Here is a 16,546-nt window from a genome sequence, read left to right as displayed (position 1 = left end):
AATATATATATTTTAAAGATTTCATTTATTTATTTGAGAGTGGCAGTATGAGAGAGAGAGCACAGGGAGGGGGAACTGCAGAGGGAGAGGGAGAAACAGGCTCCCTGCTGACGCGGGGCTCAATCCCAGGATCCTGAGATCATGGTATAAGCTGAAGGCAGAACAACTGAGCCACCCAAGTGCCCCAGAAAAATATTTTTTCTACAATATTGACTATTTTTACTGTCATTGACTCTGTAAATTCCAGTAGATTCCTTTGGAAATCTTGTATTCTGAGCTATGAGAAAAAGGGTTTAAAAACAAATTTTCTGTCTTTAAAATAAGAAGCAGCATTATTAAAAGGTTTCTGTAATTCTTTTTAACTTAGAAAGGAGATGGGAATTTTGAAATTGTATTTTGAATTTTACTTTTTGGCAAATAATTGGTATTTTTGTAGTTCTGCTCCAAAATCTGAATTAGACACATACATCTACATCTACATTTTTTTTTTCTTTTGTAAGTTTTGTCTTAATTGCATCGCTCCATTTTTGTGGTCAACAAGTGTACTGAGAGCCACATCCAGCTCTGAAATGAAGAGGATAAAATGGCAGCCCGAGTGGAACTTTTCAGTAAGGAAGTGGACTTAGAGTTTGCATGTCTGTATAAACATACAGCATGGATCTTCGTGCTCAGGACAGATTTCTGTGCATTAATATTTATAGGTAGCTTTTGTGGTGTTTTCCTCTAAAATTTTGCTGATTGAGCTGTGAAGATCTCTGCTGCAGTGAGAACTTGTCCAGTGCCATACCCCCTTACTTTGCAGATCACTGTTATTTGGACTTACATGCTGGAGAAAATTTGGTTTCTGCAGCTTGGCTGACTTTATAGCTGAATAGGTCAGTCTGCTGCAGAGCTAACATCTGTGACCTGACAATTCTCCTGTGTCCTTGGGTAGTTCAGAAGGCTGAAAATTTTCTGCTGGATCATCCCCTACGTGTATAAAGCTTTATTTAGAGGGGGAAAAATAAATAACAACTGAACAAATTTCCTTTATTAGTTTACTGTCCCCTCTCCTCCCCATAGCTGACACAGGGCTATTCTTTGTATTAAAAAGAAGTTGATAAAAGTTAAGATTAGGTAAGATCATGAAGCTGCTTGATGGTTATGTAACTGGAGGTGAGTTGGTAATTTGGTGGCCTTTTGTCTTGCATTTTAATGTGAAAGAGTTGGACCAGGCCAGTTTTCCTTTTTAAGGGTTAGTTTGTTTCTTTCTTTTCTTCTTCTTCTTCTTTTTTTTTTTTTTTTTTTCCAAAAGCCCCAGAACATTTTCTTCAAATAAATTGTAAATACTCCACATTTAAAGCAGGTAAAAGCAGAGCTCCACCAACTGAGAAGTCAGGGGCTCTCTGCAAGGAAAAGCTTTTCCTTTGATAAGTTAGTATTCCCTCTCTCTCTTTTTTTTTTTTTTTTAAAACAAGGGTAGTATAATCAAGATGTCGTTTTTTGCTCTGGTTGCTAGGAAGCTCAAGGGTTCATTATGATGCTTAATCAGAAATTGTATTAATCCTTATAATTAGCATATATTCTCCTTTCCTTTTGTCATGATTTCTTAAAACTTTCTAAATATATGTTCTTTGTATTTATGACACTCAAATCTCTTTCAGAAAGGAGGGATAGTTTTAATCAATTCAATAATTATTTCTCTTTATGTTTCTGAGTGTTGTCCATTATGGTAAAAACCTATGAGAATTAATTAGCAGTGGACTGAAACAAGGTTTCTATCCATTTTTAAATAGCCATGCTTGATTATGGTACAGTAAATTTGGAAACTAGAGTGAACTGTGAATTTACGACTTGGAAATATTTTCAGCCTCAGTAGCCCAAGAGTTTTATTTAAAGCACAGGATATTGGGATGACATAAGGCTGAAGTAGAAAAAAACTAAGTATCAATCTACCCTTAGGAAGTACATAGCCAAAGATTTTCATTGTTGATTAGAACTGAACACTTGCATTAGAATTGGGCAGTCTAGTTCCAGCAGTTATTGGATTCAGTGTGTACTCTTAAACCAACATTCAACAATGTAAAGGTCTAATTTCTGTACCTGGTCTAGGCTAGGTCCCTGGGGCTATAAAGATCAATAGCATGTAGTTCCATCCTTAAAGAATTCCTCCCTGTCTCATCTGGGTTAAGAACAGCTTAATTTACTGGAAAGAACTCAGCAAGTTAAAAGGACATTAATACCTCCATTAGCTATTTTCTCGTAAGGTTTTGATTAAGTTGCTTGGCCCAAGCGGACAAAAAGGGCTGTTCATTAGATTTCTCGGGCTCATCCCTGGGGATTCATTGAGTAGGTCTGCAGTGTGGCCCTGCGATTTGCATTTTCTATTTTCAGACAGTATATGCTGTTGTTTCCTATGAATGACTCGCACATTCCCTTCTCTCCACTCCGTTTTTTAGTTCTTTTAAGTTATATTATGCTAGCTGGCCTTCCTAGAGTTTCTCTGAAAAATGATTAACCATTAAATAAATCCCTGCTGGCACTCAGCCTGGAACATGGTACAAAGAGACAAGTACTAGTAAAGGCCTTCCCTTGCCGACCAGTGGCCTGTGCTGCTCTGGCGGACAGCTTCCTGTCTCTTGAGGAGACGGCTCCCCGTGCAGCCGGTAGTTTCACTTAGATAGCCTCGGATAAACCTTGGGAATTTGATGGAAGTCTAACTTTGGTTAGCACGCTAGAATAATAGAAACAGTATTTTCCTTAGATTAATTTAGATGGTTGAAGTCGAGACGTTTCTTTCTGTTTTCTGATGGGGATTTAGCCTTAGTTTTCTATGCAAGAGGATTCATTGTTTACTAATGATTCTTTCCTTAGGTGCTTGAGCTCTCTATTTTAAAGCTTGTTTTATTTGGCTGGATTTTGTCAGGTAGCTTTTTTCCCCTATGTATATACATATTTTGAAAGATTTTATTTATTTATTTGTCAGAGAGAGAGAGAGAAAGCTTAAGTGGGGGGAGCAGCAGGCACAGGGGGGAAGCAGGCTCCCTGCTAAGCAAGAAGCTTGATGTGGGACTTGACCCCAGGCCCCCACAATCATGACCTGAGCCAAAGGCAGATGCTCATCTGACCAAGCCACCCAGGCATCCTTTTTCTCTTTATTTTTAAGTCAGATTATGACATATGTACAGAAAAACGCACAAGTAAGTGTGCAGTGTGAACTTTATAAAGTGAGTGTACACATTTAAACATCCCCCAGATCAAGAGCCCCAGAAACCTCTCTCAGGCCCCCTCTTGGCCTTATCCCTTCATTAAGAATAACTAGTGTTTTAACTGACAACACTGTAAAGTAATTTTGCCATTTAAAGAAAATTCATAGTAGTAGCACCATACAATGTGTACTTTTATTGGGTCTGGTTTTTATTCATTATATGTCTGAATTTCTATGCTGTTGTGTGCAACAGAAGTTTTCTATGTCTTATTACTGTTTAGTGTGGCACTCCATTATGTCAGTACGTCATAATTCCTTTATCTCTTCTGTTGGTGGACGTTTATACTGGTTCCGGTTTCTGGCAGTTGTAGTAATGCTGGTTAAGAACATTCTTGTAATTTCTTTTGGGAACTGCATGTATTTATTTCAAGTGGGCTCTATCCGTGGCAGAAGTACTGGGGTAGAGGGCTTACTTACTTACTTACTTACGTTTAGCTTTCGTAGGTGCTGCAAGCAGTTTTTCCCAGCAGCTGTCCTAGTTGATGCTCTCACCACCAGCTTATGAGAGGTTCAGTTGCTTGTCAACACTAGATGTTGCGTTATATTTAATTTTATCCATTTTGGTAGATGTGTACTGGTGTTTCTTTGTGGTTTTAATTTAATCTCCTTTATAATATTGATTTTGAATACTTTTCATATGCCTCCCCGTCTCCATTGCCCTTTTTCTGTAAGGTGCATTTCAATTCTTTTGTTCATTAAAAAGGGGGAGGTTGTCAGTTCTCTTTTGATTTGTCAGACTTGACTACTTTGTACATATACAATCTATGTATTACACATATATATATATATTTTTTTACAGTTGGTAGTTTATTTTTTCATTCTGTTAATGTGGTAATATCTCTTGATGAACAGAAAGTTCTTTGTTTTAGTGAAGCCTAATATATCAATCTTGTTTATGGTTAGTATTTTGTATTCTATCTTGGGAAAATTTTGTCTACCAAGATCGTGAAGATATTCTGTTATTATCAAGAAATATTATCTTTTATATTCAAGTCCATAATTTCACAGCAGCTGATTTTGTGCATGGTATAAGTCTATGTTTATTTACCTCCTATGGATAACCAGTCTGTAATGTCCCCACAACAGGTAGCAGACTTTCAGGTAACCATATGTGTTTGGGTCTGCTTCTAGAAACTGTTTTGTGCCACTGGCCCACTTATCTTTTTTGCCAAGCTGCACTGTTTGAACTCCTGGCTTCATAATGATACCATGATGATGGTGTAAGTCCTCCTACTTTGTTTTTCTTCTTCTTTTTTTTTTTTTTTTAAAGATTTTATTTATTTATTTGACACACAGAGATCACAAGTAGACAGAGAGGCAGGCAGAGAGAGAGGGGAAAGCAGGCTCCCTGCTGAGCAGAGAGCCCAATGCAGGGCTCGATCCCAGGACCCTGGGATCATGACCTGAACTGAAGGCAGAGGCTTAACCCACTGAGCCACCCAGGCGCCCCTGTTCTTCTTCTTTTTGTCTTAGCTATTCTTGGCCCTTCAGCTTTCCATATAAATATCAGACTCAGCCTATTAATTTCTATACAAATACTTCTGGGATTTTGATTGAGATTGTATTGACTCTATCAATTTGGGAAGAATTGACATCTTCACAATATTCTTTTCTGTCCATGAATATGGTACACCTGGATGTTTATTTAGGTGATCTTTCATGTATCTCAGTCATGTTTGCAGTTGTCCCTGGCTGTATAGAGATCATATGCATCTTCCATGGCTATTTTCTTGTAACTGCTTAATTCTTTTGTATTATCTGTAATTACCACAGAACTTCCCTTCATGTCATTTGGTTGTCAGCTCTGTCTGCTGTTTTTTGATGTTTCTAATATATTTATGAGTTCTGTAGTGATTATTATTCTATTTATTGGCTGTGCAGTTTCCTTGTAACCTCTTCATTTTCTTTTTTAAATTATAATTTCTCATTTACTCAGTTTTTAAAATCTTTTTCTTTTTTTTTTTTTTTAAGCCTCCAGGGCATGTTGTAAGATTTTCTTCTTTTGGGAGTACTGTGTTTTCTTTCAGAGTGGAATCTTCAGCTGTCTTTTGCATGCTATGACCATTTATTTCATCTTCTCTTTTTGTTCACAAGGATTATAACTTTGTTGGCATGCTTCTTCTCTGGGTCGTATTAATATTGAATAGAATAGCTTTACGTGGGCTTAACAGATTATTGTATTTGTGAATCCTTGGCTTTCCCATTTGATGAAACTGTTTTGTTTTTCCTCAGAGATTGGATTTGAGGGTTTGGCATTGCTAAGGGACTTTCCTTGCCTATAGTTCATACTCTGGGAGGATCTGGAGAGCCATGGCTCAGCTGGTACTGCAGGTCAGATTACATGTCTTTCCTCAGTAACTGCTCCATTCCCTTCCTGGCCAGACGATGCCAAAATTTGGTAAAATCTAAACCCAAAGTAAGAGAAACCCCATTGGGGATTCTTCTCTTAGCTATGCTTTACTCATTTTCTCTTTTGTAATCTATTTTGGTAAATCATTGTTTATTGCTGAAAATAATTAGTCTTGAATGATTATGGTTATTTGGCCCTTTCTCCAGGCTTCTACTCCAGGGAAGAAACAGAATCACATGTTCTGATTTCGCTGAGGGACTGTGTGGGAATAGGGAAGGTCTTTTCCAGGGGCTCTTCCAGTCTTTCTTTTCAAGCTTCCTATTTATATTTTATAAATTGAAGGTCAGTGGTGAAAAATTTCTGAATGGTGTTTGCTCATATTCTTTTCCCCAGTATGGTTCAGGGGTGCGTAGGAACCCCATGCTGCTTTCTAGCAGTGTCTGACTCTTCTTGGCCACCAGTTCCCAATGGTTATGGTGAGAGGCTCTGTCACTGTTGCTGCTGAAATATTACTTGTTATTTTGTGTTCATTTCTTCAGAGTTTAGGTGAGGCAGAGGTTGAAATACTACCCCCCAGATGTCCCTTATTTTTACACACAGTTTAGCTTGTTTGTGGGTGTGACATATCGGGGCCACTGGAATCTATGCCCTTCCCCCACAAAAGACCACGCGTGTTGTACTGTCACCTTCTCAGCTCCTCATAGACCGTCTCCCACATTACAGTCGCCTGGCAGTTCACTTTTGTACACGTGATAGCATTAATTCATTGTCGGATAACCAACAGTAAATTCTTCATTCCTCATGGTATCTTAGGAGTGGAGAACTTGAACTAGTGAAGAACACAGTGTTCCAAACTTTGTTAGTCACATGTGGAAACATTTTCTTTGGCTAAACCCTTTCCCCCAGACCTGTTAACAATTAGTGAATTCATGAGTTGTTCTTGCTTTCCCTACCTCCGGAGTAGATGAGCTAAACGTGTTGACAGGACATCTGAACGTAAGCAAATAGCAACAGCAACTGCAGATAAAATGAAGTCCCACATGGGCTCCATTTACGGTGCGTCGATACTGCACCACATGGCGTTCGTGCACGTGGGCTTACCTTGGACGCTTCCTTATGATGATTTGCAGAAGCCTGAAGTGATTTCTTCCAGGACTTAACAGTTGTAGAAACTTGATGTGTATGTGTTTAATGTTTTGGTAAAAACTAAGATCACTCTTTTGCTTGAATCTGTTTTTTTAGCATGTATTTTTTAGCTTGAGAATGCAGCCCGTGACCTTGCCAGGCACACAGTAGGTGCTTAGTAAATATATGGTGGGTTCTCTGCCCCGGCAACGTGAAGGCCCGTGTTACTGTGGAAGGAAGTTGTAATAGTCATGATTCTTGTTACAGCCTTTATCACTAGAACTCATTTAAAATAATAAATCACTTTAATGCATTCTAGCAGAATATTTTTAGATTATTCTCCAAATTAATCTGCTCTTCTTTTTAAGTCACTCACTTCCTGATCTGCTTCCCATCTTTTCATTTCTCCTTTTTCTGATTATGTCTGACCTTTTCCTGCTTTTTCTCAAAATATATCTGCAATGACTTAACGTGCACTTAAACGTCACACAGGCTGTAGAAGGCTTGGTGCGAAATAGGAAGTCATCTCTTCATTATCACGACACTAGTTGAATGGTTGCTCTGCAGCTGCAGCCCCGTAGGTATTTCTGTGTAAACTACCATGCTAGGCCCCACGGGAGCTGCACAGGTGAGGAGCCGTCGTCCCTGCCGTCTGGGAGTACGTGCAGAAGGGGGAAGCAGGAGTGCGGACGAGGCTCTGCTCTGTGGACTCTCCCTCTTTCGGAAGTGAGGCACTACCGTGAGAGCATAGCCGCCAGGAACTGTAAGGGAGGCGGCGTGGGTCTGAGACGGCCCCTGGAGCAGGAGCGAAGGGCTCTGAGTTCTAGTCTCTCCCACCCCAGCTGAGAAACACTGAGCCAGTTCTCTTAGCCTCCTGCTGTCTCCGGCCTCCGCGTTTTCTGCCTCCATTGTGAATTCTAACTAACTCCACTGGTTTTGTTAGTACTGTGTAACACACGTGTCTGCTTTGCTTTCATAGAAGATATGTGTTCTGTGGTTTTTTAGTTACTGTCGAGTAACAAATAATGTTTTTTTGGTTGCTATTAATGAATGTAGGAACTTAAGTAAATAACGCTATTAGTTTATAAACTACCTACCGTTTGCACGGTGACTTCAGGTGGCCTTAAGTAAATAAATAAGACAAACTGGCACAGTCAGTCTCCAAATAATTGTATTTAGAGTTCTCTGTTCATTGACACACGTACAGTACCAAACATTTAGAAATTTTAGGCTGTATATTCAAAGTTTCTATAGTAAACATTTGTGATTTTTGTAATAAAGAGTTAAAAACCAACAACAGTCCTAAATACTACTCACCTTTGATATAGCCGTGGATCTGACTGGCTTTTCTTAGAGGCTGTTGAAAGCATCTAGAGGTGATCTTTTGATGTGTGACCTGGGAAGCAAAGAATGAACGGGTCTTTGGTTTTTGCCTCACAAGATTTTTATTCTTTGTCCTGTTAAAACAGCTTTAAGTCTCTAAGTGGTCTCTAGTCAGTGTTTAGACTATTAGTAAATTATCAGTCCAAATGCATCTAGCTGATTTGTCTTCCTGTTTCTAAGCTGGAAGTGAGAAGCTGCTAATTAACTAAATTTTAGCCTAGCATAACTGAACACTTCAGAAATACAATGTGTAATACATACGCTAATGCCCTTTGAAATAAACCTAATTTTCTGCAGATATTTTAGCTGTGCTGAATTAAAAGAAAACTCTATTCTAAGTTTATAAGTCATTCTGGTGTGTCATATAATATTTTAATTTCATTTATAAATGCAGAGGCACTTTGTGGGACCTGGTGTGGAACATGACAGAATCAGATTCACGTAGTCCCTTTCTGAAGCCGTTTTCTGTTCGGAAAGAACCCAAATATGCACGACCTGAAGCCCAAGATGTTGACAAATAACAAAATGAAGCATTAGGAGATAATCAGGAGAAAGAAGCTGCCAGTGGATTGTTTGGAATTTTACTCATTGCCTTATAGAATCAGTAACACACTTAGATGCTTTTAAACATGAAGGGTTTTTTTTGTTTTGTTTTGTTTAACTGGTCTTTTCCTATAGACATGGGCCCCTTTTGTCAAAACTAAATACATTCTTAGAAAAGTTGGGCAGGAGATATCCAGCTGGAGTGTGGTCTAATGAAATTCAGTACTTTACCTATTGCATGGATGCTTAAAATACAGGTGTTTTTTTTGTTTTGTTTTGTTTTTTGTTTTTTTTTTTTTTTTGGCTTTTGTTTTTTGGTTGGTTGAATACTGGCTGATTTTCATTCCTATGTAATTTACTTGCATGGAGATTAAGATAGCTCTTTTTTATTAAATAAGCTTGAGAACAAGATGAATGCACTAGGTTCTTAGGTAGAATGTATTGGAGAGCTCCCTTTATAATGAGCGCTTAAAAATCTGCCTCCTTAAAATCGGAAAATGCATTCTTTCCTGTATGGAAAGCAATATAGTAGTGAAATATTCCTCCTTAATTTTGGTCCGAATGAACAAAAGTGTCTGTGTTTATTCCTGCCTAATGCATCACAAATCTGCTGACATGCTAACCTTGGAGTCTTGGCTGGCGTTAATCAGGCCTGTGCACCGGCAGGAAAGATGTACCTAATGCACTCCATCAGCGCGGTTTGCATATGGAAGTTCTCACAGGGGAGCTGCCCTGTGCCAGCTGAGGGTTACCTGCCCACTGCAGTTATTGTATGTAATTATCGAACCAATCTGTTCAGCCCAGCAGGGTCTAGATGGTAATCATGAAGCAACACTTTGGAAAAGAAAGATGGAAGGCACTCTCCCCTTCTCTCATCAGTTATATGAAGTTACAGCCACTCTGAACAGCTATTCTTGAGAGGCAATACCTCCATATACAAATCTGCTAAATGAATGCCTTTGAAGGTTTCTTAAGGGTTAGTCAAGTTGTTTTTGTCTGGGTGAAGCCTTTTCTTAAGGAGCATGGCGGGGATCTTGGAGCTCTGGTCTTTCCACGGCCACCTTAAGCATATTTTGAAACAGTGGGATTATTTGTAATATGTAGATAATAACAGTTCTGACCATTTGGGGGTTTTAAGGTAAAGCGGTTTGAGTAGAGTGGAGCTTTTCCACACAGCTCTCTGTGGAACAGAATCCGCGGTTGCCATCAGGCAGGAGAGCGGTGCGCTGTCAGCAGGCAGTGTACAGAATGGCCTGAAGCAAGGGAAATTCTCAGATGAAGTTCAACTTAATATTAATTGTTAGAAAATAGAAGCGAGGACTTTCTGGTGCATTGTGAATCTGAAATTTGGGACAGATGAGAGGATTTCCTAAATGAAATCTGGGCAACCCAGGGAAGCTTTGAGTTATCATTTGGATTTTAACACATTTAAATTTGAGACTACATGGGATAAAGCTATAATAGGAGAAATGCAAAGTTGTAAAGTTATTACTGAGTTCTTCGTAGTCATTCCTACATGTAGATGTGTTGAGTAATTTAAAAACTTCACACAGGACTGAATTAGAAAATGTCGTAGTGGTAGAAAATAAAAGAAACTGAACGAACACTTGGGAAGGCTGGCTGGTGACAGACTATAAGCATTAACTCCTAAGTAACCCTTAACTAGAAAAATAAATAGAAAGTTGGAAAAGCTTGAGGGGATGGTGGAAAACCCAACCTGTTTTTGAGATTTTAGGAGAGCTGTGTACTTTTAAGACTCTTCCTTTACAGGAAGGTGTCCCCCCTTAAACTTTTAATGAGAAGTATACCAAACGAAGACATTTATTGGAAGTTTGTCTTTATTGATTCATGAGTAGAATTTTACCACTGATTGATATGGTATAACCAGTGATACACTATATGGACAAGGCGTATATTTTCCCATTATCAAGTGGATTACCGCACCTCCCCCCGCATACGCCACACACATTGTAAAATGGGGGGAGTACGTGTCATTGGCCTGAGTGGTGAAACCAAATTTGTTAAATGGTTTGCTTTTAAAAGAGAGTTTCTGTATCATCAATTCTGCTGGTTAGGCTGTCAATGATGAACTATAAGAAGGGTAAAAAGTTCGAGGTGGTTGTAACAAACAAGCTGATGTTCAGACTAACTGTACAGTTGAAGATTCTCTTTATCCCATTTTCTTCAGCCACAGTCCCTTCCCCTTAGGTAACTACCACCCTGTAGTCGTGTGTATTCTTACTGTATGTTTTGTTATACCCACACCTTGATAGATTTACAAATATACTAGTATCTGGCAAGTTTGTGTATTTACTTATTTGACCATCAGACCGAATCTCTCTTTCTCTCTCTTTTAAAAAATCTATGTGTAACAAGCGCAAGAAAGGAATTGAGGAGAGCACCAAATCCAGTGTTGAAGATATGGAATGCTCCAATACACAGACAGAAGAGGTCACAAAAACCCGTAAGTTGAACAGTCTTGCCTATTAGCTTTTTCCATATAAAAATACACATTTCATTTCCTTCCACTAAGTAAGGGGTTAGCTTATAGTCATAACATTTTGATTTTATAATAAAATATCCTACAAGAAGATCTTCTATTTGTATAGTATCATCACAGTGTTCTTTGTACATACATTGTACTGTTTACTGTTCACAGTAATCACAAAGTTGGGGTGGGAAGCTACTCTGCTTTTGCATCGAGGGAGCCTGAGACACGGAGCCCTTAAATGGCAGAGCCGGAACTCTTAACCTCTCAGGCTACCGTCTCTCCACTTCTGCACATTGATCCACGTTACGGGATCCGAGGGAAGGTCCGGATCAGGCGAGTGCAATCTGGGCTTATGTGGCTGCCCATTCTACTGGCCTGAGCCACCCCAGTGCTCCCCACTGAGTCTGCCACCTCTTCTTTTCTCTCGACAAGTTGGGACTCAAGGAATTAAAGCCTCAATCATCACTTTTCCAAGCCCTTGAAGCAAAAAGCAGAGTATAAAGTCATTTCTGAGATGGTTCGTAAACTGGTGGTGAAGCCTCTTACGGTATGGAGTTGAGGCGGCATTGACATCAGCAGGGCCACATCTGCGAAGGGCACAGCGGGGCTGGGGCTGGGCGTCCTTCCGTGTGCTCCATTTAGGAGATGGCCAGTGCGGGACGTGTAGGCACACCTTTGGGTGGCTCAGAAAAGGGAAAACAGTTTCCAGGTTTCATAGGAGATAATTTCTTTGACGCAATGAAGAGATTCAGTGCTGGCTGCAGTACCATGTTTTTCTTTTTCCAGATTTCTTTTCTATCTCGCTGCCTTTTCGTTTATTTATTCTTTTGTTGGTTCTGAAACATTTCCCACTTTGTAGTAGAGAAGGCTCATTTTTGGTAAAAGTTTCATTAAAGCCCAAGTGCCCTGTTGAATCAGGCTAGGGAGGTATTTTACCTTTCCTTTGATCGTGTCGCCTTTGCCTGTTTGTGGAAGACAAACATTTGACTTTCAAAGAGAATCTTCTTCACTCAATTCTGTTAGCGTTGTCTTTCTTGTATAGTATGACTAGAACATCCTTAGGTTTACACGAATTCACCGCAGAGAATCCTGGGGGTATCTAGAGAGGGAGGATAGAACTTTACCCTGGAGGCTAAAGGTTTTGAAGAAGTTCCTTTTTGTCTCCTGCAGCCATTTTCCAAGCCCTACTGTTCTCCCCGCCTCCCCTTCTTGTTCGTTTTGTTATTAGGAAGTGAGGAGTCCCGAGGAGCAGTGCATGGAAGCCTGTCTCAGCCAGAGGCTAGCAGCAGCAGCTATGACAGTGAGTGGGAGCAAAATTAAGGAGCATTTGTAAAGATAGAGCAATATTCTTACTTAAAAAAAATCCCTTATATTTTAAAAAGGGCAGTTTTAGTTCAGCAAAGGGCCCACATTGTGGTAGTAAGGTTGAAACCCATTTAGACCAGAGTGAATTCACAGCTGTGCATGGAGAAGACTCATGCTTCTTTTGACTGCCTGAAGGTCATTTGTTACCTGAACTTTGCTTTAGTGAGCATTAGAGTTACTTGTTTTGATACATCAATGATTTTAAAATTGGACTATAATTATGAAAAAATGTTTTTTATACCTAAAATTTTAATTTAAGGTCCTTACGTTGCTGGTTTTTACGGGGAAAAAATATATTAGTATTTTTGTTTTATTTATTAATAACAAAAGAAGAGTGTGGACCCCGTTGCATATTTAAGGAGAACAATCCAGATTTTTTGTTTCAATTTAAACAAAAAGAAGATAGAGAATAATCGAATTCTCCCTTATTCATATAAACTCCAAATTGCTTTACTTAAATGCTATTTCTCTTCTTATTATAATTTTTCCTTTCTCATAAAGTTCAGGGCTAGTTAAAGTATTTTACTGTCTAAATATTCATAAATGAGAGAAATATTACCTGAGATGGTAAAATGTTATTGCCTCTGGAAAAAAAAAAAAGAAAGCCAGTGTTCATGAAAATATATATTTGTATTCATCATTTTAAAGTAACTTGAAGGAGGAGGCGCATTATTATGTTTGAATTTTGTTTTAAGGAAATCTATAATACAATTCAGTGACTTCTGTGTTCTAGAGCTTTAAGATTTTGTGTCATAAACGTGTTTCAAGAATGGTTCCCTCTAACAGCAGCAGCTTTAGAAATGTCAGTTTCTTCATTAACAATTTTATTTTCAAACACAATTTATGGTTTACAATATGGTAAGAGATTTTTCTCACTGTGTGATCTTTCAGAATGCTGTGCCTGGCAAAATGGGAGCAACTTTCCTTTAATATCTATTTAGACCATTTTAAAAACGCGTATAATTTTCTTGATACACCTAAACTCATTTTGACTAGTTGGGGGTCTATTGTGTAAGAACACATTCTGAAAGCTTTCAAAATGTGTATTGTGTAGGTTTTCTCAAAGAAAGAGAGGGGGTGACGGGGTGGTTTTCAAGAAGAACAGAGGCCTCTAATCCTTTTATTTTTATGCAAGGCATAATTTTTACCAATTGAGAAAATTTGGTTATTTGCTGCAAGTAATTTTTTCCCCCACAAAATGATAAGCCTTAAAAACCATGCATATTCTGGCATTTCGGAACTGTCCCAGTACTTCAGAATTGTACTAAAAATTAGTTAATGTAGCCATGATATTTATGACTAGCTGCTTTGTCCCTCCCGTTCATAAAATGGACAGTAATCCACAACCTTCTCTTGTTAATGTTATATTTGAACAATCTTGAATTTTGGTCCATTCTTGAGAAATCTGAGGGAAGCAGAATTGACAGTTACCTCTCGAATATCTATGATCCAGTCAAAAAAGGGATCTTTTTAAGGGCACACTACAAAGACACTTCCCACTTGTTTTAAATTTTTGCATTAATAAAATTATACAAGAGTATCCAGACTTATACTTTTCCTTTTTCAAAAAGATTTTAAATTTTACACATTAGTCTTTCACAGTAGTAATATATTATGAAAATGGGTACATTTTCATAATATATGAGAAGTGGAAAAATATTTTTTCTGCCACAGTTAGAATTATTAGAGAAAATACTGAATTGATACCTGCAGCAAAGACTCCACGTTGTAGAATCCTGATTATATAATAAATTCCAGGTAGTGTTTTTAGTTGCAGTGAAAAATTTTAAATCTAGATTGCAAGGTATAAGCAGCAGTGGTATTTAAGAGTAAAATGACAAATTAGGATGTTAATGAGAATAAGACTCCTTGAACATGGTGATAGCTATTGTTAAGTGCCCTTTGTAACATGACGATAGATTCCAAATTTTATTGAAATGAAGATGTACTATAGTACTGATTACTGACCTGGATTTTGGGATACCCTATTACACCCCATCTTAGCCCATCACCACATTCTTAGTTTTCTGTGCAAAATTAATTTCAAAATTCTTGAAATAAAAAATTAGAAATCTACCTTGGGATATATTTTTATCTATCACAAAAATTGAAGAAAAAGCTCAAAAGTTTAAACCATAGCATAGGCTATGCATGTCAATGGCAGGAACAAAATATCCACGTAAATTTGAAGTTTGCTTTAATTGAAGTATATGGCAACTAAATAAAAACTGGAACTTGGACAAATAAAAAAACACTAATTTTTAAACTGATCTTCCACAAAGTAACTAACTAAGCCTGTAGACAGGAAACCTTTAGAATTTATTATTAGATGTACGGTAAGTACTTTGTCCTGGATTCAAAGAACGTTTTGTACGTTTCAGGAAAGAAGTACTGATCTGTTGTTTAGTGCATTCATTGATTCACTCTGGGCGACCGCGCTGCCCCTCACCCTGGTACTGTCGCTCTTTTCCTGACCAAGGGAGTCAGAGGCGGCGGGAAGGCACACTTTGTTTGCCAGCGCTAGGCAGCCTGATCAGGCTTCCACATACGCTTCCGACGGCTGTGCTTGCCTTGAGGTAGAGTGGGGGTGCCGGGTGGGAACAGAGCCTCCTTGCTGAGGTGGAATTCCCGTGTGGAATTCCCATTCAGAACTCTGCCCCCAGTAAAGAATCACTGATTTATTCCAACTCGGGAGTAGTTGGCTAGAAACTGTCATAAGGTACTTAGACCAGGATCAGGTGTGACGTTTCTTTAGAAGGCTACTCAGTTGGGGTCTCTCTAACTCCTAGTGGAAAAGACTTCGTGTCTTGGAATGGCCCGGTGCTCTCCCGCCTAAAGAGTATAGGTAACAGGCTTTAAAAAGCAGCACCTTTTATTCCTTGCTTCTCAGAAATATGCATCACTTCATCGCTTCCCTCCCAGAAATGAATGCCCGTCTTGTTGCTATAGGTTACATTAGGACTTACTGTTTTAAATTGCAGATAAAAATTTGGGGGAGAAATATTTCAGTGCCCTTGTAAATGGGATGTGTTTTTTTACCTTTGGGAGAGTTCTGTTGTGACTTAAGACTGAAAGGTAGATGCTAGCATATTTTTTGACATATTAAAAAATTGACACAATTTCCAAAGATTTTCAGGCTATTAACCCTTACCTTTGTGAATTTTATCTCCACCAATCATCATGGTCAATTAGATTTTTAAATACAAATAAGTATATATGGAAATGCTTGTATTTCTCTTCTTTAGCTTTTATAAGTTAATGATTGGAATTTCTTTGTTTTTTCTCTTCAAGGTTCAAAAACCAGAAAGAGAGTCCAGAAGTAAATCAAATGCTGTAAATCGACTTTTCTTCCTGTCATTTGACTTATTCCTCTTTTTCTATTTTAAATGTTATATTTTCATGGGAGTCTTTGAGGATGGGGCTGACCATGAAATAACTATGTCTTTGAAAAATATAAACTTTTTTTTATTAAGTAAATACTGTGTACAATTTATTAAAGGCTGATTTATATAATTGAAAGTCTTTAGGTTATACTCTCTTTAAGCTTATCCTGAGCTGTATGTGTTTGAGGCTCTGCAGTAGCTACAAGAAAAACCGCCATGGTGTTACTTTCTAATCACTGTCTGTTGTCCCGAGTGTTGAGAAATGCTTGGCAAATTCCTCACCTTTAAGCAGATACACAAACCTTAAAATAAAGGTCTCTTTTTGTGTGATACAAATACACCATTTGTTGTGGCCATGAGATTGGGATTGCATTGGTTCTGCTCAGTTCCACAAGCATTTACTGGGCAGCTGCTGTATGAAGGAAGAGGAACAAAGAAGGGCAAGGGTTAAGGAGGCAAAAGCGGGGTAGTAAGTAGGTCTGTGGGAGAGCAGGCACACGTATTTGAAAGTTAGATTGTAGAAGGACCGCCTAAGCATGCAAGTGGCATGAGATGAAAGCAGGTTGATAAAGTGTTGGGTGGCAGTGTGAGTGCAGGTTTATAGACTGGCTTCTTTTAAGGAGATCCTGTGAAGCAAGTAAAACAAAGCAGGCTTACTG

At 38.5% G+C, this 16,546-nt stretch overlaps 1 protein-coding gene across 4 annotated transcripts in view; it reads left to right on the top strand.

Annotated features, from left to right (window-relative positions):
* The window catches only part of VRK1 (VRK serine/threonine kinase 1), a 74,157-nt gene extending 58,134 nt beyond the window's left edge, over positions 1–16,023 (top strand). For 3 of the 4 annotated variants that reach the window (XM_032837463.1, XM_032837464.1, XM_032837465.1), the window contains exons 12-14: positions 11,025–11,112; positions 12,368–12,439; positions 15,796–16,023. In XM_032837463.1, the coding sequence (XP_032693354.1) occupies positions 11,025–11,112; positions 12,368–12,439; positions 15,796–15,827 (192 nt within the window). In that variant the 3' untranslated portion in view covers positions 15,828–16,023. The remainder of the gene's footprint in view (positions 1–11,024; positions 11,113–12,367; positions 12,440–15,795) is intronic. The other variant, XM_032837462.1, reaches the window with a different exon arrangement.
* Positions 16,024–16,546: the final 523 nt, after the last annotated feature.

Source organism: Lontra canadensis, unplaced genomic scaffold (assembly GCF_010015895.1).
Source record: "Lontra canadensis isolate GAN:19392208 unplaced genomic scaffold, GSC_riverotter_1.0 scaffold98, whole genome shotgun sequence".
Taxonomy (NCBI): Eukaryota; Metazoa; Chordata; class Mammalia; order Carnivora; family Mustelidae; genus Lontra; species Lontra canadensis.
This window is presented reverse-complemented; position numbering and strand designations above follow the sequence as displayed.